This window comes from Pholcus phalangioides, unplaced genomic scaffold (genome assembly GCF_987345545.1).
Source record: "Pholcus phalangioides strain wild (caught in Gottingen) unplaced genomic scaffold, Ppha-v1.0 ptg000021l_1, whole genome shotgun sequence".
Taxonomy (NCBI): domain Eukaryota; kingdom Metazoa; phylum Arthropoda; class Arachnida; order Araneae; family Pholcidae; genus Pholcus; species Pholcus phalangioides.
In genome coordinates, this window is record NW_028301614.1 from 5,991,661 (window position 1) to 6,019,099 (window position 27,439).

Below are 27,439 nucleotides of genomic sequence, written 5' to 3' on the forward strand. Positions count from 1 at the left end.
GTTTCATTCGAACTGTTAGCTATTGCTGCTATGTTTGGTTATTCCTGGTGATTTAAACCGTGGTTTTCGATAGGCCGTGGTCAGCATTACATGATTGAAAATTTTTATATCATTAGATTATTAAGTTATTTTTGTGAAAATTAATTTTTAGGATAAAATATGAATGGCATATCTATCACGTGGGTGTTTATGGTCAAAACTGATACCAATTGATTTATTGAAAATGATTGCAAATAAGATAATGCTTGACCAAAAATAATTACCGGTCCTGCAGGTCCTTCAACGTTGAAATTTTTTACATACATCAGTAGTATATGAGCAAAAAAAACACTATACGTTGAATATAAGTGTTATACAAATACTAAAATTTCGGTTAATAAGCATTCGCTCAGACGTATATTATATGTAAACAAAGATTTTCCCCCTTCTGATTTATGAATTAAAAAAAAAAGTATTTATACTTTTACTGATATCAGTATGACTTCAGTATTATACTAATACTAAAGTGTTTGTTGTTAACAAAAATAAGCGAGCTGCTATGCCAATGGATTTTTAAACGTTTGCTATCTGCGGCACACCTTAATATTAATAGCAACTGATCACCTACGTTGGCCAAATAAAATCGAAACCAATGTTTTTATACCCTCTATGGTTCTCCATAAAACGTATTGAAAATTATTTTTTTTCCAGAAACCGATGTAAATTGGCACTGTTAGCATATTTTTAACTGAAACAATACATCATCACAGCAATTTAATTAATTATACTGGATTTAACTAGCTAAAATAATTAATTAAGGGTAAAATATAGTCTGTTAATTTTAATGTTATCTATAAACAGATAGAATTTTGCTCAGTAAAGTTGAATAGTTTCGTCCTTGAATTTTATTTCCATTTCCCTCAATTTGGTGCTATAATATAAATCTCTGAGCACGTAAAATTGGGACAGCTCTCAAATATGACACCAACAAGGAATCAGCTTTTTCTAGATAGACAAAAATTATTGTACTTATGTAGCTGTACCTTGTACTGAAATGACACTAAAGGATGTACTTTCTGAAATACCAAAAAACCTGTTTGTGTTTTTTGACCATTTACCATGTCTATTCAAAAATCAACGGGACTATATAGGATTAATGCGCAAAAAAGTTGCTCTTCCTTCACATTTTTTTAATTGATGCAATAAAATTATTGCATCATCAGGCATTTTAATATTTTTGCTTTGTTTATTTATATTTAATTTTTTGCAAATCAAATACGGTACTCCTGTACTATATTGAAATGCACATTATTGAACACAAATGAAACGAAATTAAGTATTTCTGCTCGAAGAAATGCCGACCAACAAAATACCAAAATATCAAATCGTAATATTTTCAATGATTTTGTCCTCTTCCCCCCCCCCCACCTCTAAAGAGAAAAAGAAATGAACACGAAGTAAAATCATTTGTCAAACATTTTATAGGATAGCGGCTCTGGCTGCATAAGCCTATATGACCATGCTTTTTGAATTTTTCATCGAGTATAAATTTCAATACTGTTTTAAAACATTGAATGATTCCTGTTTTGATGTCATTTGAATATAGCCGATCTTGACAAATCAAAAACTATGTAGGAAACAGCCATATTCCTGAAGAGCCAAGCATGGTTTTTGCTGAAGAAAAACGGTCCGAAATGATGTTTTTTAGATTTTTTCAGGAATTACGGAGACCCCCCCCCCCCTCCCATGTTGAAAGCCACACTGTTTTCGTCATCCTATGATTCCACTCTAGCAATCACATGCAGAGAATGTTTGGTGCCGATACCGATTTTCTAGTCGCCATGGTGACCTGGTGCCCGAGATTTGTCAAACCCTGATATATAGGGACAGGGTTCGTACCCTCCTTGAAAATCCTTGGAGAAAAAGTTCATTTTCAAGTCTTTAAAAGTCCTTGAAAAAAATTATAATCATTTTCAAAGTGTTCCTGCGGATGTGACCACGGAATGGAGGTGGCTTCAACAATATCTGTTGCAAGTTCCGAAATGAACTGACTGCTAACGGAGGTTGATTGTTGACCGTAGATGCACGCAAAAACAGTTCTTTTAAACAGAACTGATTTTTTTTCAAAAGAGCTGAACTCGATGCTCTATTGACTTTTTTCTTGAATATAGAAATCGAACAACACAGACGAATTTTTTGTTTAAGTTTATAAATAACGCATTTTTGTATTTCAAATCTTGAAAGGAACATCATAAGAGTGCTTGAGGTTTATGAAACAGCAATGCTATGTCAATCTTAGTGCTGTATTTCGAGTAATTTTTTTTTGTAATATAATTTTTTCTTGATTTCAATTTCATGAAGTATGGTTTTGAATTACAATAATTTTTAGTTTTCTTAGGGAAATTTTTGCGGAAGAGTAAGGTAGAGATAACGTTTCAGTTATACGACTTTTGCATTTATACGACGCTTTGACCAACTGTTCGGCGACGTGCTTAAAACCTCGTTTATACGACGCGACGAATAAACGAGGTTCCATTGTTTGGGGCTTGAGCCCCCCCAACATTTTCAATAACTTTACGCCCTTGTGTAGGGGCCCTGTGAGAAGTCTGGCTAGGGACCCGCCAAAGATGCCAGCCTAGGCGCCCTGCTACAGGATGTAAGTGCCATGCCATGGCATATTGCGATTAAGCTCTTTACAGGGGCAATACATGCAAATGAATTTTATTAATCAATTAAATTATTTTTGCGGTGAATTGATAAATTATATTTAATGTACAGTATACTGTACTGTATTTTTATAAGGCTGTGATTCCCAATCTGTTTGTTGTAGCACTTTCTGGGTGCCACGGACAGGGCCATAACTAAGAGTGTAGATTATTGCTGCCGAGTGGGGGGGGGGGGGGCTGAAACAAATGTAGTTTCACATCACCACCTCAGTGTAAAAGTCGATGACTTTGGAAGATAGTTTTGTATCCCCTAAAATTAAACTCAAAAGCACATTTTTTCTGGTGGTACTAACAACGCTGATTCAGAAAAGATGCCAACAGCAACAGAAATTTCAGGGCATGTGATGATAATGTTGCCCCTCGATATAACGATAATCCCTCTACGATGATATTTTTTCTTTGTCCGCAATCATTATATAGAGGTTTCACTGCATTTCATTTAGCAATTGTTTATTTGTCTTAGTGTTATTAGTCATACAGTATTTTGTCAAAATGTTTTGGCCCGGGCTCCTGAACTTGATAAGTGAAATATGGCTCTCAGTGTGTACTTGTTTCGATTTCAATCATTTTATCGGTCTATTTTTTAACCTTTCTTTTCCTCCTGCATTGTCTGGAAGCCTCTTTCCAGAAGGGCCACGTTCAAACAAAAGAAGAAGAGATGCTTTTGAATTTTCTGACAGTGGGAACAAGAAAGGACCAAAGCACCTCCTCGTCTCCAGATGCCACCCAGACATGCATGCCTTCGGGCAGCTACGATTGACACCGAGAGAAAAATGATAATTTGAGATCGAGTGTCATTGTTGACCGTGAGAAAAATACTATAAATTGTTACAAAAAAAGAAAGCAGGGATGGGATTGCTGTTGACTCTTTTCGGAGCAGTAAATTTAGTGTTTCAGAGCAGCAATCTGTGAATTTGGAGCAGTGCGCAGAATCATTATTACCTTTGTCAAAATGAAAATTTTTAGATAATCAGATTATTAAATTTTGAACATTTTAACCAGTTATAGGGTTTCGGCATCAAAAATCAGTTTTATATATTTGATAAAACTTGAATCTACTTGTAGGGATGTAAAAATTAGTCATAATCCAAGCTGGGCGTAAGAAGAAAAAGTATACAAATCAAACAAATAAGCATACATTAAAAAAAAAAACCTCATAACATTCTGTTGACTATTTTTCTGTTGACTCAAGACTCTGTTTTCCTCCAATTTCTCAAGAACACTACACATTTTCACATTTTTTTCTTTCAGTGTTTTCAGACGAACTTGCCCACTTTCGATGTCTATAAAGTTTTTTCTCTTTATCCACACTTCTATCATTTTTTCTGTAGTGTTCAGCACAGTTTTTGATGATGACAACTGAATTTCCAATTCCCTTTCTTCTGCCTTTAGTCTTTGATTCTCATCTAATCAAATAAATCGTATCAAAAGTTTTTTGGTGCCGAAGTCTGTCTTGGTACTTTTGATGCTAGCTGTGAACAGCTTTCAGAAGATTTGCATCGACATCAATATCTTTAGCATTTTGAGAATGATGTACATAAGATTTTATTTGCCCAATGCCATTGATACTTTCAATCAAAAGATTTGATCTATGTTGCAGGAAATTTTTGTTTACACTAAAGCCCCTCTCGCAGTCAAGATCTATCATTTCTGAATCTTCAACATATAAGCTTGTGTCATCTGCAATGAGATTGATTTACTGTTCAACTTTTTAAATTTTTTCTTTCATCACACCCCATTCCTTGCTTTAAACTGAAAATTTTGAATAAGCTATATGTTTCACTATCAAGGTATTGTGCTTGTGTTTAAGACATATCAATGTACAGAATATAACCTACTTGTGAATAATAAATAACAAGAAATGAGATTATACCTCCAAATTTTAAAAAAATTTTCAGAGTGAAAATGTATTTTTACCTTTCGAATGTGATCATATACAAGTTGGTGGGCAAATCTTGGACAGGGCTCAAGGGGCTGCTCTGGTTTACTCTCACTTTCTAAGTCTTTTTCGTCTGTCTGGTAGACACAAGACCTTAAAAAGCAATATATCATAAATTTAGAAATCAACACCTTCATTGAATTCAATATAATGGTGAAGGTTAAAACCCCACCTGGTTGACAAAGGTACTCCTATAAAGAATAATATAGATATTTTTCTTCCTTTTAATTGATATTAGTTTCAAATAGTCACAAAATTATTTCACCATTCAGAAAAAGTCTTAAGAATTAATTACCTCATGTGATTATGGACATTAGAAAATAACTGCATCACAATTACATATTTACAGTATACAATGAGACCCCTCTAAGATGGCCATTCAGCATTCTGCAAAAAAGTGGCCATCTGAGGAGGTGACAGCCGAATAGGGGTTGTATGACAGAAAAAGCACATTTCAGAGGGCATGTCAAAATAACGGTTTTCAATGTCACAAAAAAATCTTTTGCTCAATTTACTTACAATGCCCACAAAACAGATACATCATGCAGTGAAACCTTGCTACAACGATACTCGATATAACGATAAATCGATCTAAAAAGGTATTTTTTCAAATGTTGTTTGGAACAGCTTGTAGTCTGTAATGTTAAATTTCTCTCGATACAACGATATCCTTTACTATAATAAAGTCCTCTATAATGATATTTTTAGGAGGATTTTGAAATCGCTACACAACTTTTATTATTTTTATTTTTCACTCGAAATATCCTTCCATATATTCTTTTTGTATATAACTCATGTCACATGTTTCAGTTCTTCCATGGATGTCTAATAATATCGGTATTTTGGCATCACCTAATCATATAAAGTATTCGGTACTGCTACTTTTTGTGCAATACACCAAAGTGTATTGCGATAAACTCCTTTACAGGAGCAATACTCATCTAACTGAATTTCTTTTATCAGCTAATCAATTAAAATATTTTGCAACGAATAAATACTAAAAAATACATTTTTTGGTGATACTAAGAACGTTGATTTAGAAAAGTTGCCAACAGAAGAATAAATTTGATGACACGTGATGATAATGTGCCTCTCGGTATAATGATAATTCCTCTCCAAAGATATTTTTTTTGGTTTGGTATCGTTATGTATATCAAGGTTTCACTGTATCTTAGAGATGTGAGGTGAGAATATTCTCCTGGATGTAAAAATTGGAGAATAATCGAGAATATTCATTTTTCTTTTAAATAATTTAAATTTTTTTTACTAATTTTGTTTATATTGTGAAATATAAATAAGTTTTCATTACCTGAAACACTTAAAACAAAACAATTTTTGGTATAATCACTACCCCATGACAACTTTTAGTTCGAGAATATTCTCCAGGTCACGATGAGAGGTTTTAAAAGTTTGGTTATAAAGATTTTAGAAACCATTAAATTAAAACATTAAAAAATTATTTAAGTTCACAACAAAAGAAATTAAAACAAAGTTGGTTGGTAAAGGAAGCAATTATTATACAATCACCTTCATTCTAAGAAGATACAGAACTGTTGTTTTTTCAATGCACATATACTTAAATTCTGTATCACTCACATTTCTTTAAAAGTTGTGTAATTCAGCCCCGTTGGTTTAATTTTCTTGCTCTCAAACTTTAATATTGTGGTCCACAAACTTCAATATACCTATCTTCTTGACAGGAAGAGAGACGGACATTCTTCAGAGAATATTCTCTCAAAGGACTACTATTATAAATTACTAGAGAATACTTTTATTAAAAATAATAATTATTATACAAAAATAATAATTATTATTCTCAAGTTATTTATCGAGATTATTTATTATAATACATGTTATTACATATATTCTTGATAATACTCTCTGGAAAGATTTCGGTAACTGAAGAATATTCTCTGGAAGGACTATCATTAATAACTTCAGAATAATTCTTATTTTCTATAAGAATATTCCCCAGTAATTTATGAAAGTAGTTCTTCCAGAGAATATTCTCAAGGATAAGAATATTCTGAAGTTATTTATAATAGTAGTTCTAGCAGAGAATATTCTCCTGCAAAAGATTATTCTCAAGAATTTTACATCTCTACTGTATCTTATGCAGAACTTGAAATATCAGATCATCCGATCGATTCCTTGATCTGTATTATCCCGGATCTGTTCTTTCTTTATAGCCAGTACTGTACATGTTCTTTCATCCTATTTCTTCTACTCCCTCACTGTTGTTCTACTGAATCCCTGAAGAAAGTATCCTCAAAGCTGAAACTTCCACATCCTTTACCTATTTAGTCAAAATCATAGACTATATTCATCTGGCTTATCCTGTCACCCTGGGAGCAAATTTTTAAACTGTCTCACCAGCTAGCAGCAACCATATAGCATTAGCCTTTGTCATCTTATTTACAAATGCTTCCAATCTGATAGTGTCATACATGAACAGAAAATTTCAAAAGATATTTATGCTGATGTATAAAGATTATAAAGTTATACAAAAAGAACTACCAGCTCTGAATGCACTAGGAAGAAGAAAAAACCTGCACAAAAAATCTACAAGTGGCTGCGGTCAGGTTGGCCACTGATTGAATACAGAGGTGGCAGAAGAATGGGGGTGATTTTTGTATCACGTCTGTGGAGCCTATTGTTCGTTCCAAAGAAAATTGACCACTAAGAGGGGTGGCCGGGAAATAGAGGAGTTTCACTGAATTTTATACTTGCGCCCTAGAACACAATCACAGAAAACAGCAGACAACTTTGGACTATATGTTCTCTTTATGCTTATTTAATATGTATTTATATCCTATCATCATTTTAAATTTAAAAAAAAAGGCAGAAACAAACCCTTGTTTTAATAGTCAAGCCCAAATATAACAAAGTCAGAAAAAAAAGAGAACCAAAGGATTAAAGTTCACCATTATGTGATAATAAATAGAAAGGATAGGATGATATATATACTAAATCATATAAGCATAGAAAATTTGTTTCAAGGTCAGCATAGCATTTTAGATACTGTCGTTCCGTCATAAAACAAAATTAAACATCTTATTTTTAAACAGTGATAAAAAGTGTCAAAATAAAAAAAGGCACTCTATATTTTACAAAGACCATAAAAATTCCAGAAAATACTACAACTCACCATTTATTATGAGATATATCATATACCCAGAATGAATTTTTTACATATTCCTCCCGTTTGTCCTTGTTTGAGCCCTATACAGAAATTACAATAAAATTATTGCAAAACTCATATACAAGCATAACAAAAACAATTGACTAAAATTTGAAAAAATGTAAAGATAATGTATGATAGAGATATGTAAAACAAACTCACAGAAAACACATAAATTTCATTCAACTCTGGATCTATCGTTGCCCGCTGAGTGAATCCTGCTGGTGGCACTGCATTAAAAAAAAGGTTCATGTAGATACATTTATGTTTCTGGTTTAAAACTTTAGCATAACCATATTATGATATGTGACTACATTTATATGAAATCATTGATCCTGAAATAATAATTTGAACATATAAATCATATTTATTTCATAAAAAAATATTACAACCCTAGGAGAAAAGTATTTAATAATGTGATGTGAGGAAAACAAAATGAAAAGAAGAAATGTTTATTGCGAATGATTTGAATACAATGAAATATTATTAAACTCATGGGACTAACATGTTAAAATTACACAGATAGTTTTAGTTTCATTTAAAATAATGGCAGAAAACAAGTTCTTAATTGGAAAAAAGGGGTTCAACATAGAACTTACATGGAAAAAGTATCTAGTGTTCAAAGAAAACTGTGTTGAGAAAAAGTTTGGTTGGTAGTAACATGCATGAAGGGAATGTTCTAGCACTAGCTGACTGCTCACAAGTCATTTGAGTCATTTTTGTAGTGGAATGTTTCCAAATGTAAGGAAATTAAGAATAACTTTCAACAAGAGCATCAAATACAAATACAACGCCACAACAGGCAAAATGCCCAACGAGGTGGCTGATAAAAAGATGCCCATAAAAATATGGATGTCATATATTTCAAAAATACAGCAACCAAATTAAAAATGCAATTAATACAAATTATAAACAATATATACACATGATAAAATATTATACAACACCCATAAAGAATAATTATGGTTGTCTTATTCTAAGAATGGATAGCTTCTCGATTTACCCCAACATGTTTATCGTATTTCTTTTTAAACGTGTCAATTGTGTTACTCCGGGGGTAAGCTATTCCATTTATTAACAACCCTATTAGAGAAAAATTCCCTGCGACACCATAACCTTGCATTGTTCCTCGCCTTGTAAAAGCAGTCGATTGGCAGTGTACTAAAAGTTCATGGTCCATCCTATCCATCCCATTGAAAATTTTGAACACTTCGATCATATCTCCTCGACACCTGCGTTCATCCAATGTAAACATATTCAAAAAATGAAGTCTCTCTTCATAACTCAAGCCCTGTGTGCCAATAAGGACACGCGTAGCTCTTCTCTGCACCCCTTCAACAAAGTCTATGTCCCTCTGTAGGTATGGTCTCCAAAACCTTACAGCATACTCCAGTCAAGGACGAACTAAGCCTCGAAAAAGCGGAAGAATGACTCTAGGAGAATGCGAAGAGACCTTTTTGAAAATGAGACCAAGCATTCTATTAGTTTTTTTTGACCACTGCTTCACAATGTTCAGAAAACCTAAGTCGCTCGTCAATGAGAATTCCCAAATCGGTGAACCTAGTTGCATCCGGGATAGTGACACCATTCAACTCGTAAGAGAACCGTGGGTTGCTCGAACCAAAATGAGCAACTCCCTGTCGCTTTCATTCCCGATTACCCCCATTAGCTTCACATCATCTGCGAATTTGCTAGTAATCCCATCGATACCCTGATCGAGTTTATCTATAAAAAGTGAAAAAAGTATGGGGCCAAGGACACTTCCCGGAGGAACTCCACTTGTGACGTCTGTCCAACCAGAGAATTCCCTGTTCACCATAACTCGTTGCGACCTATCTCTTAACTATGATTCTATCCAATTCAGCAAGTTGCCCCCAATTCCAATCTCGTGTAAACGCTTCAAGAGTTTGCCATGTTGGACCCGATCGAATGCCTTCTGGAAATCAAGGCAAACAACGTCGAAATTTTTGCTCTTACCCAAAGCCTTAGTCACGTGATCATAGAAGCAAAGGAGGTTAGTTACACATGACTTTCCCTTCCTGAACCCATGCTGATTATCCGACAATACATTATTCTCGTCTATCCACTTCACAAACTGCCTTTTGATGATAATTTCCAAAATTTTCGAGAGGGAGCTCGTCAAACTCACTGGACGATAATTGGACACTGCTTCTCTACTACCCTTCTTAAATATCGGAACAACATCAGCAAGTTTCCAATCCCTTGGGACAATACCTTCAGCAACACTACTCCTGTATATCTGTGCGACTGGCGTCAACAATTCATTAGCACATTCCCTGAGGACCCTGGGATAGATATCATCTGGTCCTGGTGCTTTGCTGGCACATACATTCCTTAGAAGATTTAGGACCTCCACGTCTTCTACTTGAATATCGTTGAGGGTTTTATTACCCCATGCAACACCCGTATATCGAATATCATTATCTCCATTAAAAACCGACGCGAAAAAGTCATTGAAAGCACTTTAGACATGGCTACATTGCTCTCTACCCTAGAGCCTCCTTTCGAGAGGGGGCCAACTGTCCCCTTACATCCATTATTGACATATCGAAAAAATGATTTTGGGTCAGAGCCAATGTTATCTGCCAACCTAGATTCAACTTCCTTTTTACTATCCCTTATCGCTTTCTTCAACAGTCTTCTTTTATCAGTAAACAATGATAGGTCACCTCGTCCACTTTTATACTCTCTGAATGCTCTTTTCTTTTCAAGATAAAGGTTCCGCACGCTATCCGTGAACCATAGAGGGTGCGATGTACAAACACGCTTTTTTCGAACAAAGGGTATGACAAAAAACAATTTTTATCTAATGATGGCCGCGAAAACCTTATCAACTATTTACAAAGGATATGACGTCGTGCAAAACAGAGGACAGCTTCGTACTAAATTCTTCCCATTGACTTACCACCCCTACTGATTCCAACCGGTCTTTGAAAACTTCCGCTAACCTTCTTCTCAAAATATCAAAGTTAGTTCTCCGAAAACAAGGAACCAGTCTTTTGTTATCAACCTTACCCAAGGAAAAGTTACAGTGAAATCTGACGATACGATGATCACTGGAAGAACACTCTTCCCCCACCGAAACATGTTCAACTAGATCCTCAGAACTAGTAAGAACTAAATCCAAAATAGCAGTACCCCTAGTGGCTTCTGATACATGCTGATACAAAAAATTTTCAAGCACCAACTTAAGAAAGTCTCTTTCATACTGATTTCCAGATGAAAGGTTCTCCCAATCAATACCTGGGTAATTGAAATCCCCAATCAAACCATGTTATGAGATAAAAAACACAAATACAAGAGCAAACTGATGAATAGTTGACAAAACTGAATGTATCCAGGCTCAAATCAGTCAGAATGGTTCCCAGACCTACTATGAACCATTCTGACACATGAATACACACCCTTATGAATATAGCAAACATTTATTTATTTCAATAGTCATAACTCACCTTTGACATCAACACCATCACATATAATTTGGACTTGATCAGTATCAACATTGTACGTAAAAAAATCACATAAGTATTCTTTAGCTCTTTGCCCTGCAAATATGTACAACTGCCGCATTTTCTGAAAAAAATTGAAATAAAAAAAAATAATCCTATTTTAAATCCAAACAATGACACTTGATCAAATGCTAATAAAAAAAGGCAATTAAAATATTCATGAGAAATAGTTGAATCTTGATTTAAAGATATCCAATTGTATTATTTTCTATATTTAATGACTATATTATATGATTCAGACAGAAATTTATTAAAGTTCATGGTTTTCTATCCTTAACATAGCAATTCATTTGCTTGTTTGAATATAAAATTGAGAGACTGGTCTAAAAACATTTTCAAGTACCAACCTTTGCCTTATTTCAAAAGATATTATTTCACATCTAATTTGAAGAACAGTTTCAATAATAAAAAGTCCAGCATCACCAAAGGCACACTTTTCATTGGCTATCCTTAGCAGGAAAAAAAAAAGACTGCTAATATTTGATCATTTGTGTTTTACCATTATGCACAAGGTGGCTCAGTAGATTGGGATCTACAGTCGAGATGATTATGAATGATTTTTCTCCTATGAGAGGTTGGTACCATAACTACTCAATGTGGACGACCTGATTTGGCTGGGCAACATAGGCATGCACTAACAAATGTGGCATGTATGCTTATTTATTATTTAGATACCTTTTACTGTCAGATGGATTTGAAAAACTGGTTAGATTACCTGTAAGACAAAAACCCTGATTTATGGGGAAAAAAGCTGTAAATGATCTGCAGTGATTCAAAAATAGAATGTTGTATGTGGTTCAATCTTATCCCACAATACAATTTTTCCCTGTTTATAATAGATAAGGCCATTTTTCACCACTATTTCAAAGAACAAAAAAGGTGGAATAGCCTCCTCTTAGTGAACTAACAAATATTTTTAGCATCGTACGAGTATTAGAAAAGATTCCCAACCAAAAAAATCCTCAGAAAGAAGTATGTGAAAAATTCAAAATATATTGTCATGTGCTGATTTTTTTTTTAAAGATCTCATATTTTATGATTATTTTTGTTGGTATAAATCATAGAATTTTGATTTCATTGTAATTTTTTTCAATGAAAAATTTTCCCTTTTAACATATTTAAACAACTAAATGTTTCTAAATAGAATAAAAAAAATTTTTTTTACTTCATTGAACAACATGGAGTGTCCAATACGAGATTTGATTTCTTGGCCCCCAGATGTAGGCTTTACACAGTCTGCCCTCAATATTTGCCATGTATTCGTTGGAACGTGATATGCATACAAACCACTGAAAGTTGGCTCAGAACATATTTTCTCATCACCATTCAGACATGTAGTACTGTAAGAATAAGGAATAGAACTTGGACTAGCAAGAAAATCAAAATGAATGTAATGTGTTCAGGTCAAATTCAGACACAAGATTATCACCTTCAGTGATTGAGCTTAAAAACTCATTTAAAGTGACATGTAAACATTAACAGCAGCAATCATCCAGACAACAATATTGGGTTATTAAGCCACAGTCCAAAGTTCAGAGATGATCAATCAAATCTGCTGCAGCAGCAGATGAAACATCTGGTATTAATTTCTGAATTTAATGTTTTTCTACATTTTCTACTCATAAAACTCAATGTATTTCTTTATGTACTTTTCCTAAACAATGCATTGAAGATGCTTATGAACAAAACTTCACGCCATTTTCAGGAGGGCAAAGTAGAAGAAAATAATTTGAAAAAATCACTTCCATAATCGAATCCTTTACCTCGAAATCTATTGACAATTAATGTAAAATATTTATAAAATAATTCACTACTAAAATAATCAAAATTCAATTTGAACCAACATACAATCACATAATTTTCCTGATCACGAAATACATTATATACTGACCAGCTCAACACACGGCCACCAAATACATAGATGACATTTTTCTTTATATCCATGCACATTTGATGATCGAAAATTAGACTTGGTCCTCCCATTGCACCTGTATCATCTGTTATTAGAGTCCACCGGTTTGATTCAATATCATAAACATAGAAATCACTCTGTGGAAGGGAAAAAATTCAAACCCATTGTTCTAAAACTTTTTAGGATATATACGTACAAGGAACAAAACTCCAACAGAAAAAAAAAAAACTTATCCTTCAAATTTTATACATGTTAATTTAAATCATAGCGTTGAAACAATATAAGTTTTAACAAGTAAAGTAGCAAACAGCTTCATGAAATTTGTAACACTTTTTTTTTCTGATTGGAGTAAACTTTTGAAAGCTGAAATTTCTGTTGGTGAAATTTTTTTATGCTTGATGAAAGGCTAATACCAAAATAATCGTTAACTCTGTAGCACAAACAAGTGATATATCGGACCCCATAACCTATTACGAGGATTCATCCTTTTAATCTTTTAACCCATGCAATTAAAGTTCTTACTTTTCTCAGTAGCTGAGTCTGAGGCAGCTACTGTGTTAATTTAGTAATAGATTTTTTCTTAAATATAAAACAAGTTAAAGTCTAGTAAAGACCCATGCACATTTTTGCTTGATTTTAAAATGCCCAAAATTCTGCTTTTCAGAACCAATTACATGCACCTATGAAGACAGAATGTGGTGGTTAGAGGTCATTTTGGCCAACCTATGTCTATGAGTCTGAATTTTATCAAGTTTGCTGCAAGGTTAAACCTAATGACTCGATGGCTACTGCTAGACCAGGAATTGCAAAATTTCATGTTTTACCCTGGATACCTATGTGGCAACTTTTTCCAAATTTGTAGCACTCTTAATGACACCCCTAAACTAGACATACACAAGTAGGGAATCACTACTTTAATAGCTAATTCTTATATGATTTTATCATGAATTATATTCAATTTTATCATGCTTATGTGGGCGATTTCATAACACACCATTTAGGATTTACCGTACCAAACACTCATCGACGATTGGTGTGTGTCTCAGTTTTCATTTCGGTTAAATATATGGCTGAAATTCAACTTACAAACACTTTGGCATGTGAACTAGTGTCTGGAATGAAAAGTGATTTTAAGTGAGAGAGTGGATGAATACACATATACACATGGTGATAAAGTTGTATCATAGCTTATCCTTACCTACCCCCCCCCCATTACAGTATATTCACTGAATTTATATTAAAAAAATGCTTTTCTCATACAGGTGTGTTGTCTCATTGTCTAACAAAAATATTATATACAGTCAGACCTCTGTATAATATCAACCATGGGAGACTGAATAAAAATGACTTCATAAGCAAGGTAACTTAACAAATGAGCACAATTTAATAACAGCACTGTAGGGATCCTTAAAAACTGTCATTACAAGAAGGGCAATGTTGAAAGTAATCAATGTTATATTGAGGTCTCACTGTATATATGAATTACTATTACACTAAACCACACATACACCCACCCATATTCTTTTGCAGAACTTCTAACGGATTGGTGCATGTTGGAATGTGAGTGTATGTGTTGTGAATCTACCGTGAAGATTGTTTCTGTGTGATGATTTGTGTCTGTGTACATATAAACAGTAAAATTCATGAAAAAACACAGTGAAAACTTCCATATCTGGAACTAAATAAATTTTTTACAAGTGCATACCACCATAATACTTTCCTGCTTATAAACCATACCACCATAATATTTTCCTGCTTATAACGTACTAGCTATAATACCCGGCGTTGACACGGTTTTCTTCAATGAGGCTTTTTTGGATAACGTGATATCTCCCTCTTTCTTTGAGGGGCATGCAAACCGTGTCTAAGTTCACCAATATGGCGACTCCCAGCACGACTCATGAAATAAACAAATCTAGATTTAAAGAAAAGTGGAAATGAATACTTTTTTTCCTTTTTTAAGGGGCGCTAGGTATTTCGATCCCCACCCCCACTTTGAACTTCAAGTTATCCATCTCTGCCAGTTTCTGCTTCAAAAAACGCTTAATTAAAGCTGTGGAATTTTTTCGATGTACTTTTTACGGGCCCATAATTAATTTTAAAACATCCTAAACTATATGAATTTATGCAGTTAGACAATACTGAGACATTAATTTTCATGCTTGAGAATATATAAATAAAAAGTTGAAATCAATGTTATTGCATGGGTATCCAACTCGAACGTAGGTCCGGCTAATTACTTCATATTTAATCTCCTAGGCTTCGTATATCTCTAAGCTAACTCAATATTCCAAAAATCAAGTATTTAATACAATTTTTTAAATTATTGATGTGACAGAAAACACCACTAAATTTCCGCATTTCTACATTAAAATCGGCAATTTTAACACTGATTTCTATGAGGATTACCCTTTTCCTGACCATCAAAGCAATGCTGATGATGATTACGACGTCATTCAAAAACCTCATTACTGGGAGTATTGAAAATGTGGCAAACCATTATAAAGGCATAAATATTATACATATACTGACAGCGTTGAAGAAATGACAAACCATTGTAAAGGCATATACACGTCTTAAACGTACGTATATGCAAAATTTGGCGACGATCGATCTAAAATTGTAGATTTGTATAGAGAACACACACACACACAGGCAGACAGACAGAAAATCAATTTTATATATATAGATTTTTGTGGTCCCAACGTTTACTAATACTCATCAAGATTTCCTGTTTAAAGCATTTTTCCACTTACTTGGTTTTTCATGATAGTTTTTTGAGAACCATTATATGTAGGATACACTATCCAGTGATATAGAAGACCTAGTTAAATGTGCATGCAAGTCAATGATCAAAGAAATGGGGGGTGGGGGGAAAGTGTGATAAATTTTGTTAGATTCATTTAAAATTTTATAAATTGAAAGAAAACTACCATGTTCAGCTCTTTAACAACTTTAAGCAAACCTTGATGGCTTCAGATATATCAAGACATATTAATTACTTATTATCAGAATTACTCATATCCAAAATGAGCGCAGCTCCCTTTATTTTGGATGAGAGAGGTTCTGCTATATGTTCAGATTATAAAGTTAAATTCAAAAAGGAAATATGTACCTTCATGTATTGTGGAAGCCTCATGCTGGAATCTAGATACCTTCCTAAAGTGAATATTTTTTTCCTTTCTGGATCAAGGCACATTTTATGACAGGAACGGGGACTTGGACCACCCTAGAAAATAAATGATTTGTCAATAGATGATTAGGTTTGTGGCAGCCATTCAATGAATAAGATTTGCTTGGGCTAAACAATTGTATGTGTGTGAGTATCGACTTAACACTTCTCAAACACCAGCAGTTGGCATCATCGAGGCATAACATTTTATTCATCAAATAAAATGCTTTGCATTTCTTGAAACTAACATGCAACTGATGACATAAAAATAGCCTATCGTGAGACAACTCCAGCATCTTTCAGATGATCCACTCAACTCAGATGCCAAATACATTTGGATGGCATAGTGACACTGAGCTATTCTGTGAGGAGGAATAACTATCAGTTCAGACTTTGGGGAGTAATCAATGACTAATGAAAGGCTAAGACAAAATCTTCATTGACAATGAATTACAATTAAGATGAACTATTTGCAAAAACTTTTATACCAGATTTCTTCTTCTTGGTTGTTTATCTTCTATTTTGATTTTATATTCAGCTTATTTAAGATGGTGATAGATCACAGGCAATGTCATAGTACCTGCCCTCGTATTGCCTTATTTTTTTTCATGCAGCTGGTAAATACAGGCCTTGTTATTCCATATGATTATTGAAGCTCCAGTGACACCCAAGTCCCCTTGGGATAACAGTTCATATTGCCTGTGTGACAGAGCCTAGTGTCTCAGTTTCTTTAACCCTCATCTCTCGTTACAAAAAGTTGGTGGAAGAAGATACACAAACCACTCAAGAGAATTATGCAACAGTGTTGGTTAGATACAAATTTTAGAGTGCGGTTTCTGTTTGGTCTATACAAAGGAAATTATGGAATTGTCAACTTCAGCTTTGTCAGTCTTGAATCTGCTTTGAAATTTCACTCATACTTAAATTATTTACTCAGAAAAGGAGGAAGGGAAGACTAATTAAATTATTATTTTTTGAGTGAAAAACATATTTTTAAAATAAATTTTTTTTTATAATTCATAAATCATGGAGTTCTACTTTAATGCAGAGTAAACATCATTATCACAATACAACTCCAGAAACCAATTCTATAATGTGTTTTAAAACAAATTTCAACTCTTAACTAGATTTATGTGGTTTTAATAAAAAAAACTTATTCTCACCTCAGCATTTGTGTCTCTAGATATGCATGTCCAACTAGCAGTAGGGGCATGATAGCACCACAGATCTGAAAGGTCAGCTGATCCATCCCAACCACCAAATAAATAAATATTTTCTAAAAAAAAAAAAAAACACATGATAAAAACAAAGTAATATGATAATTACAATTAACCAGATAAATAAATATCAGTAAATAATGTTTTTTGAGAAAATACAACAATTTTAATTACTGAATATCCTATAAAGGTGATTTTAGAAAGGACTTTACAGTCCCTTGAGGTCACAAAGTGTTTGTTTGTATTATATATGTGTGCGTGTGCATTTGTGTATTATACAGTCAATGTTTGATTTTACAAACCTCTGATTTATGAACTGCACATTTTAACAAACTAGTCCTAATCAATATACCATTTCTTTGAATGTCTTTCCTATTTACAAACTATTTTTCATATCCATAAGAGCTCGTAAAAATGAGCGTTGGGTGTATGGTACAATATATATGATAGGGTGGATTATAGAAATAATAAAAAATAAAGATCACTTGATGATATAATAATGGCTGCTGTGGTTGTCGAGTGGTCATAGTGACGGACTCGCATCGCGAGGATCCGGGTTCGAACCTCACCGGCGCCACAGTGGTGGTCGGCTGAAGTTGGTTTTCTGTGTTCCCAACTTCAAGGTGCGAATGCGAGCCGATCTCCCTGTTAAAAAGTCTCGCCACAGAGAGCAAAAGGCATACAACGTTACAAGTATTCAATCATTACACTTCACTCACAATTTGAAGTATAGATAGCAGCACTGAAATATCATACACAACACTAGCTACACACTCAGACTGTTAGGTGCACTCACTTTGTTCCAGACTCTGCCACGAAGCTGGGCTGGAAGAGATCTCGGCAACGGGATAAGTCCGGTGGCAGAGACCCTGGCGTTCATTCATTGATGATATAATAATGAATGAATTGTGATAAAATACATTAATACAGGCATGTGCCAAACAGGAATGAAATTTATAGTGCAGGAAAGAATATCTTCACTCTAAAATGAGTCATGGGTTTGCAGGCACTTTCTGCTCTTGAAATAAAGATGATTTTTGTGGTTTTTTAATCTTTACAGTATTATGTATGGGAAGAAAAGTATTTTCCCCTTCATTTGATGAAAACTCGTGCAGAGAAGAAGAAAAATAAAAGTTTACCTGTATGTACATCTATACACATTTGATGACCTCCTCTCATACCGGGTCGATTATCTTCATTTTCTATAAATGAAAAGAAAAAAAAATTGTGTAATACACGCATATTTATATATAATAAATGCATATAACATATAAACATAAAAAATAACTTCTTATGAACTTCCAGATTTCTAATGTTCATTCTGTATAATCCACAAGAATACAGGAAATAAATATTTAACTCACCACAACTTTTGGGAGGGGGAATTAGAGGAATCCACTTTGGTATATGCTGCTGCTGTTCAAGGTAACTATCAAAATACCCATCTGCAAATATTATCAAGGCATTATCATATCAAAAAAAAAAAAATTCTTTGCAAATACAGTGAAATCTTGATAATAGTTTTTTTAAAGGACAGAGAAAGTTACTGTTATTGAATCCTGATTAATGTACATTATCACTATCACAAAGTCTCCTGGACCAAAGAGTAAAATTGTTATAAAGATCAACGCTATGGATGGCAATCGCTACATGGGAGTTTCACAGTATACACAATAATTATGAATACAAAAATTAACTAAGTTTTCACTGATGTGAAGTGTGCAAGAATGCTTAAAGAGCTAACAAGGGAAATACAAAGGTGTCATTCTCAAAACGTTTCAAAAAAATTACCACTAATTCTACTCATTTAAATATGCACAAAAATATCTGGCAGAATTATGGGTGACTCAGAAAATTGCAAATATTAATATTTTGAACGCCAATAGAGGACAAGGATGAAATTAAAAATTCCACAACCCTGATGTCTTAGAGCGACTTCATTCAAACAATATAAGATTTGATACAGCACAGACAGAGAAAGAGAGAAAAAAAAGGGAAACAACTAGTTTCTAGGAAAAAAAAAGCTGGAGAAAATGAGTTTTTATAGATATCGCCAAAAAGCGTGAGAGATGAGTAGCCAACCATTGCAATTTTTAAATAATTTTTTGCAGCTTTAATAATTGCATTCCGTCACTAATTTTTGTTTTTATGGGTGAGATGAATATACTTAAAATTATTCATAATTTTTTGAGGATAACACCTTTGGACCCTTTCCTTGTATGATATGCAATGTGTTTTATACCATTTATAACATTTTTCAAAAACTGTCATAAAAGCATTATAAGCAGGAAAAACACTTTAAACAGGAAATCTCTATGAGTATTAGTGAGAAATGGGAACAAAAATAAGTCAAACTAAGCAAGAAAATGTTCTTTTCAGTAAAGGAAATTTAGAGAAATTAGTACATTAAGATGTTTATGTTATTTTTCATCATAATATGGGTGATTCAAATGTGAAGTATTTAATTTATTTTATTCAAAAAATATTTTAAATTTAAAAACTGCAATAACAAACATGTGCAAATAAAAGGGAAAACAGAAAGAAAAAAGATCCTTTTACATACTTTTCAAAATACTTATTTAAAATTTCACTTCCAGAATTTAAGCTAATTGCATGGATATTTGTTTTAAATGAATATGTCCCAACTATAAGCAATATATCTGTATTTACCACTAGCAGCATTTTTCAGAAGATCCTCTGCAGCTTTAAAATCACCATCAATGACCTGTATAAAAATTGATTAAAAAACATATTCCAATTAATTTGTAATCACACAAGCTGCGAAACACAAAGCTTCCAGATTTACAAACTTCTATATTAAAAAAAAGGAAAATTTATCCCTCTTTCCCAACACAAACACATTGAAAGAGAATTACCAGCTTCTGGTGTAACTTTGTTAGCAACTCATCTTCCAACTGTACACGTGTACGTTTTTGAAGAGATTCAAAAGCTTCTGAGTAGTTATGCTGACGAAAATGTTTTAGACAAAGGCGAACAGCTTCTCTTTCCCTGTACTGAAAGTAAATTACAACAGAGCCTATATAAGCATACAAAAAGATCAACAGATCAATGAGAAAGGCACAGGAAACAAACACATTGGACTACAACAGACAAAATGCCTAGAGGTGGTAAAAAAAGTAAAAAAAAAAAACCCGAAGAGAAAATTTAGAAAATAATTACAACACAACAAGAAACTCACCAAAAATTAAATTGTTATTCCTAAAGTAAATAATGACCCAAATGCAATTATACAGAAAACACTCACAAATCGAGCATGTGAAGCAAAGGTTTCCAACACTTTGGTTCCAAAAGAACCCTTTATGGTTGCTAGATTATTCCACACAGAACCCAAACAAATATAAATATTTCTTCAGCATAGATACTTTTATATCCACACCAAAAAAAAAAAACAAAACCTTTTAATATCATGGAAAACCAGAAAAGATCTCACACGGGAACACAAAGTTCCACATAAAGCAATTTGAAAATGTATGGTGTAGTAGTATAGAACAATAGTATATACACCATAGTAGTATAGAAAGTCTGCAGGCCAGATATAAGTGATAATATAGATATAAGTAATAACTACTGCTCACAGTCCATAAACTAATTTGTATTTCTTGTGTTTTGGGTATTAAGTTTTTTAGAAGTACCTTTCATGGGCCATATGGAACCTCGCTGCTGGCAGGAAGTTTTGCATTCCTGATATAGATAGTTGCCATCATTTGATGACTGCAGTTGCCCCTAGTCATTCAACTCACTGTCAGCTGTAGTAGCTACTAGTGGAAAACCAACCCAAGTCTCAAGAAAGAACAACAGTGTCCCAAAATTATTAATTCTAGTTCAGCTGAGTTATTTTTCTGAGTTTTAGTAGCAGACAATGCAAAATTGAGGTATTCAGTTTTAATTAGTATTGATTCACTTGACTGGTAAAAATCAGTTTTAAAACAAATAATAAAAGATAGCATTTAATGGGATACTTACATAATTGAACCAACTAATACATGGTTTAACCATGCTCCAGTTGTCAATGCCCTGAAGTTCTACATGCCATATGCTAAAGTTAAAACTAGGACCCCAAGACTGCAGAGGCACTATTCAATGAAACATCAAAGTAATCTTTAGAGAGAACTCAAAATCTTACAGATGTTGAAAAAATACAAACAGATGTTGAAACATATTGCGATGCAATAAAACCAGGATATAATGAAGTCAAATAGGACTATAAAAAAGTATTTGTTGCATTAAATAATTGTCATAACCCATATAAGATGAGAATTCAAGTAAAATAAAATGAATCCACTATAGTTTATATGGATATAGTTTCATATGAATCCCCTCAACTCCACTTACTGTGCTTTAAAATGATACAGACACTATCTTTTAATCTCGAAAAGTTGAAAAAAACTGGTGAAAATTTGTTTACATAATGTCTTTAAACAAACGTTTTCCAAAAAAATGCAACTTCCCATAAACTTATTAAAAAAAATAAAAAAATAGATATGTTAAATGATGTACAAAATGCTTTGCATCACAACCAGCTGGTTCAACTGCAACCACAGCATGTAGAGAGAGCTTTGCAAATTAATGTGAAAGTGGAGGATGTTTAAGTAGACAGTGAAAGATTATTTTCAAAGTATGTACAGGGCATCCATAATTAAAAGACCATATTTTAAAGTAGCCTACAGGTGAAACCAGTCATCAGAAAATTATGAAATTTTGTGGAGGACTTTATGAAGTGATGGAAATTTATGTCAGGGGGAAAAAAATTAGTTGCACACATAGGCGTACGCAAGGGGGGGGGGGTTCAATGTTTTCTTCTTCTCGGGATGAGGGGGGGGGGTTTAAGTTTCTTCTTCCAAAATAACACTATAATCTTGGCTTGGGAGGTTAGAACCCCAAAATTCCCTTTTTGTGTACGTTAATGGTTGCACATGACACATTTAAGCAAACATTTACAATTTTAACAATTGTTAAATACTTTTACAAATGTTACTGCAACAAAGCATGTTCACATGATGGCAATCACTTTCAGATACCATGTGAAATTGCAAGATGGCATGTTCCACAACTGACCAAAGTGTGTGGGGGGAAATGTTCAGCACATGGCGTGCTGCCTTTAAGGTCAGGTATGGGGATTATATTAGATTGTTATGACTTACCAGACGTTTCAAATGCCCCCAAAGCCAAAAATCGCATGGATTAAGGTCCGGGGATTGGGGAGGCCACAGCTTAGAAAAGTGCAGACTGATGAGACGTTCTTCTGTAAAATGTGTTTTAAAACATGCTTAACACCCACTGCAATGTGTGGAGGAGCTCCGTCTTGCATAAAGATTGTGTCTGCAAAGCAATGATGTGCTTGCAAAGCAGGAACAATTTCGTTCTGTAACTGCAATGCATATAGCTTCCCGGTGATTGAACATGCCACTGTAATGGACCTGTAGAATGTAACTCCCAATAGATTTAGGGACCGAGAATAAATGGTGCAGTAAATCCACTCAATACCGTCTCTTTTGGTGAATACAACAGAACCTCTAAGTTAGCATGCAGATTTTCTGGTTCCCAAATTTGGCAGTTGTGAGTATTGACTGCACCATTAAGTGAAAATGCTCTTCATCTGTCCAGGCCACTCTGAATTGATCTCAACACCAGCTCGAAACTGCAGTGAGAACCAGAGTCGAGCGTCATAATCATGAGGAAGCAACCGTTGCACAAGCGAAAGTTTGTAAAAATATAATTGGAGGATATTCCACATGATCTTATGGATAGTTGAACGTGGCCTATCCAGCACCTGTGCTACAAGCCTGACACTATTGCTACCACGAGAATTTTAAGCTGTCCTCTTCCACCTGAAGCGAAACCTCATGTACTGCATCTAGATATGGGTTTTCTTCCTCTTCCAGGACGAACAGGCAATGATACTGTGGTTTCAAATTTCATTATAATACTCCGAAGGTTTTAACATTTATTGGACCTTCTCAAATCCTCTTCCAAGTCCAATATTTCCGTGGAGCAGTTACTGCAGAATAGCTGCTTTGGTGAAACAATTTGACCAAGAAAGTGCGATCTCATAAACTTATCGTCATTGAGAGCAGCAAACACATTAAGAAACAAGATCTCAGCGAATGTGTTTCTAGGTTTTATAACAATTGCTGCGTGACATCACATAAATTTACATGTTTACTACAGGTATTCAAAGTGAAACACCCTCTGGTGGCGACATTTACAACTAATTTTTTCCCTCCTGAAACAAATTCCCATCACTTCATGAAGTCCTCCACAGAATTTCACACTTTCTGATGACTGGCTTTGCCTGTAGGCTACTTTAAAGTAGGGTCTTTTAATTATGGAAGACCTGTACAGTTATAAAAATACCAAAGTTTAAGTATGTATTACTGTGTATACATAAAATATCATACTTTACTGAATATAAATTTATAATGTATTCATAAATTGATAAATGATCTTTGAGCAAACACTATTCCCTTAATTTATGTGTTTATTTCATTTAAACTTTAAAATCCAATAAAGTACTTATTATTTTAGTTTTTGGTTATAAGAGACAAGTCTGGACCACTTTCAATTGGATAATCAGGGTTGTAAATTTAAAAAAGTAAATAAAATAATAATCAGAATAGAAGAAATGAAACAGTTTTAACATGAACAATGTTTGGGTTTTCATTAATATTCCTGTTATACTGGTCAAAAAAATAGAGCCGTTTATGATGGGAGGTAAGAATTAAATGCTTTTACTGCATGAAAAATTCCATCTTTGTTTTTTGATTTGATTATTTTTCAATTCGAAATATAATTGTTTTAGAAATCACAGTATAATTGTTTTAGAAATCACAGTATAATTGTTTTAGAAATCACAGTATAATTGTTTTAGAAATCACAGTATAATTGTTTTAGAAATCACAGTATAATTGTTTTAGAAATCACAGTATAATTGTTTTAGAAATCACATACATATCATTTAACTAAAAATTTAATTTTTACAATATCATGTTGATCACTCGCAGATGGTTCAGAAATTAAATGGCAAAAAAGCCAAAATAATCCTCTCATAGATTCTCAACACAGGCCAAAATGTTAGGATAAAATCCAGTTGTAAAAAAGAAAAGTAAAATTATTAGTACTTTGAATTGAATGAATAGATATTACCTATTTTAATAAAGCGACATGCAAACATGTTGCCACCTGCAGTATGTCTTAGATCAAATGCTTCCTGCTGGCTATCATTTTTCAAACCTCTGCAAAAAGCACATAACAGGATACATTAATTGACGGAAAATTCATAGTATCAAATATAAAATACTTATTAAGTTAGCCTTCTCCTTAACTACTCTTGTACTTTACTTTCAGCATGGGAATGCTCCTAAAAGTCTCTACAAAACTTTCTTTTTACAATTGTCTACTGGAAAAAAACTTTCTTGCAAACCAAGAGCAAGTTGGTTCTATCCCCATGGGCAACTTATTGAGTTGTGCCAGAAGTGTGCATATGTACCTAACACTCTGAGGACATATCTAGTGTCAAGTATGAATTTTTCACGGCCACCATCTATTTTTCAGAATATGAGTGAAATGTAATGATTGAAATATTTGTACTATTGTTATATTAGTCCTATTCTGTACTTGGTGAAAGTGATAACAATATCTAAATGATATTATCCATGATTTTAATAAACAGCATCTACTGTATAAAATGACGCTCTATCCTTTTCAAGTTGAATACACATAAAAGTTTTGAATTCAGATTAAGAAAAAAAACTTTTTACCCATCACATAGTTCTATCATGCTGTCATCAGTGAGTCCACCATGAACTTTGAATTTTTTAACATTGCAAACATGAGTTTTTTCATACTTTCCAAATGAAATTGATTTCACTATTGCTGGCTGTAATAACTTTAACGTTATAAACTGAAATGAAAAAAGAAAAGAAAAAAGAAGTTTAGATGACATATAATAATTAATCTCAAACTATGCATCACATAACAAGATCATTTTTGGGTTTTCCAAAACTTAAATGCTTAGCAGTAAGCAGAAGCCAGAAATTGTTATATGATTAATAAGTAATAACACATGCAGACATCAGTCTCGTAGAGCATCAAACCTAAATGAATATCCCTCTGGAAAAACATTTCTTTCTATTTTATACAATGCTCATCATTTATGATCTTTTCCTTATTTGATACAATGGAACCCATTTGTATGACTTTCAGGAAAGAAACTATGTTGAAACGTTGCATGAATGAGAAAGTCATATAACTGAAACATAGTTTGAGATGAAATGAATCCTGTTCTCCTTTCTCCTGCATTTTATAAAATTGAATGCAATAAACAAATCACCTTATATCCATTCTGAAGAAGTCATCAGTCTATTCAATGCTCATTATCTTAAGTATCCAAAACTCATGGCTTTTGTGCCAATATATACTAAAAGAGAATTATATTGATGTGTTCATGGTCCTACAAAAAACTACAAAGGATTTTGAATTGAAAATTTGACATTTGAGTCAAGGTGAAAGTGTAATAAGTTGCATGCTGTATCAATGGAATATTTCATCATAAAAATATATAGAGATGAATCTGCACCAAATTTGAACAGTGTACAAATGTAAAAGTTGTGCTAATGAGAGAAGTATAAACAGGGTTCTACTGTGCCACTGTAATTTTGAGTTAGAAAGTTACGGCATCAATTGTGGAATTCAGCAGGTTTATACCAAAATGGTAGAACTGATATCAATTTTTTGTTGATTTCTATAAACTGGTTATCAAAAATGACACATACTGGCAATTACTGATTACCTGGGTTAATCAGGGTTTGCCTTTAAGGTGGGCGCCTGCCCAATATGTTCGTAGGTACAACCAATTTTATATATGGTTTGAAGCAAATCAATTGTTAAATTATTTGACTTCTACCTATGCATGACATACACCATACATTTTTAAAGTTAATTTTAAAGTATATTGATTACTATACATTTAATATACACTAATACTATACTCACTAATTTCAAAAATACGTAACAGCATACACAAAACACACATCTCTGCCCATGCACTTAGATAAAGTATATATTATTGTTAAGACACACCCACTACTTTAAGAATGAGAAACTTATCTAAGACTATGATGATCTAAGTGTCAAATGCATGGGTTCACTGTATTGCTCTAGGACAGTGGTTCTTAACATTTTTTTCCATCCTGCATCCCCAGTGCAATACATTACTTTTCTTTGGATGATCAGTTTTCTATTTGTTCAGTTTTTTTTTCTATTTCTTTCTGTAATCAATTACATTAATTAGTTTTATTAATTCTTTTTTATAAATTCTTTCACGTATTATTTAATTTGTTTTTTTAATTTTCAAAAATTAAATTAAAAATATTTTTTAAAACATTTTTTGAAATATGGGAAAAAGCTCAATGTGAGTTGTTCTTCACTTTTTAATTCCAGCCGGTAAAACAATACACAGGGTGACCTGCATTCATCTGTAAAAAAAGGGGTGACCGTTAATCAGGGTTTTGAAATGTATACTTTTATTTTATAATGGGAAATTATTATTTACTCGCAAAAGCGAGGTGCGTCCGTTAAGAGGAATTTTACAGTATATAAATTCAAAACTCAAGAGAAAAGTTGGGAAAGAACAGCACAAACTAATGGACAATACGCTTTTCCCTCATTTATGTGGATCTTTCCCTACTTTTACCCAATTTTTAAATTCAAATGTATCAGCAAATATTGCAATCAGGAACATGTTTTTTTTGGCATCAGAAGAGA

The 27,439-nt window shown here is 33.3% G+C and overlaps 1 protein-coding gene across 2 annotated transcripts in view; it reads right to left on the reverse strand.

The window, feature by feature from the left end:
* muskelin (muskelin 1) overlaps positions 1-27,439 on the reverse strand; it is a 59,667-nt gene that overhangs the window by 27,190 nt on the left and 5,038 nt on the right. For both annotated transcript variants that reach the window (XM_089249139.1, XM_089249140.1), the window contains 15 exons: positions 25,435-25,577; positions 24,821-24,909; positions 21,641-21,750; positions 20,533-20,670; positions 20,327-20,381; positions 19,021-19,101; positions 18,796-18,858; positions 17,603-17,715; positions 16,383-16,496; positions 13,247-13,404; positions 12,521-12,695; positions 11,299-11,419; positions 7,988-8,055; positions 7,793-7,866; positions 4,623-4,737 (listed from right to left, as the gene is read on the reverse strand). In XM_089249139.1, coding sequence (XP_089105265.1) covers positions 4,623-4,737; positions 7,793-7,866; positions 7,988-8,055; positions 11,299-11,419; positions 12,521-12,695; positions 13,247-13,404; positions 16,383-16,496; positions 17,603-17,715; positions 18,796-18,858; positions 19,021-19,101; positions 20,327-20,381; positions 20,533-20,670; positions 21,641-21,750; positions 24,821-24,909; positions 25,435-25,577 — 1,617 coding nt within the window. The remainder of the gene's footprint in view (positions 1-4,622; positions 4,738-7,792; positions 7,867-7,987; positions 8,056-11,298; positions 11,420-12,520; positions 12,696-13,246; positions 13,405-16,382; positions 16,497-17,602; positions 17,716-18,795; positions 18,859-19,020; positions 19,102-20,326; positions 20,382-20,532; positions 20,671-21,640; positions 21,751-24,820; positions 24,910-25,434; positions 25,578-27,439) is intronic.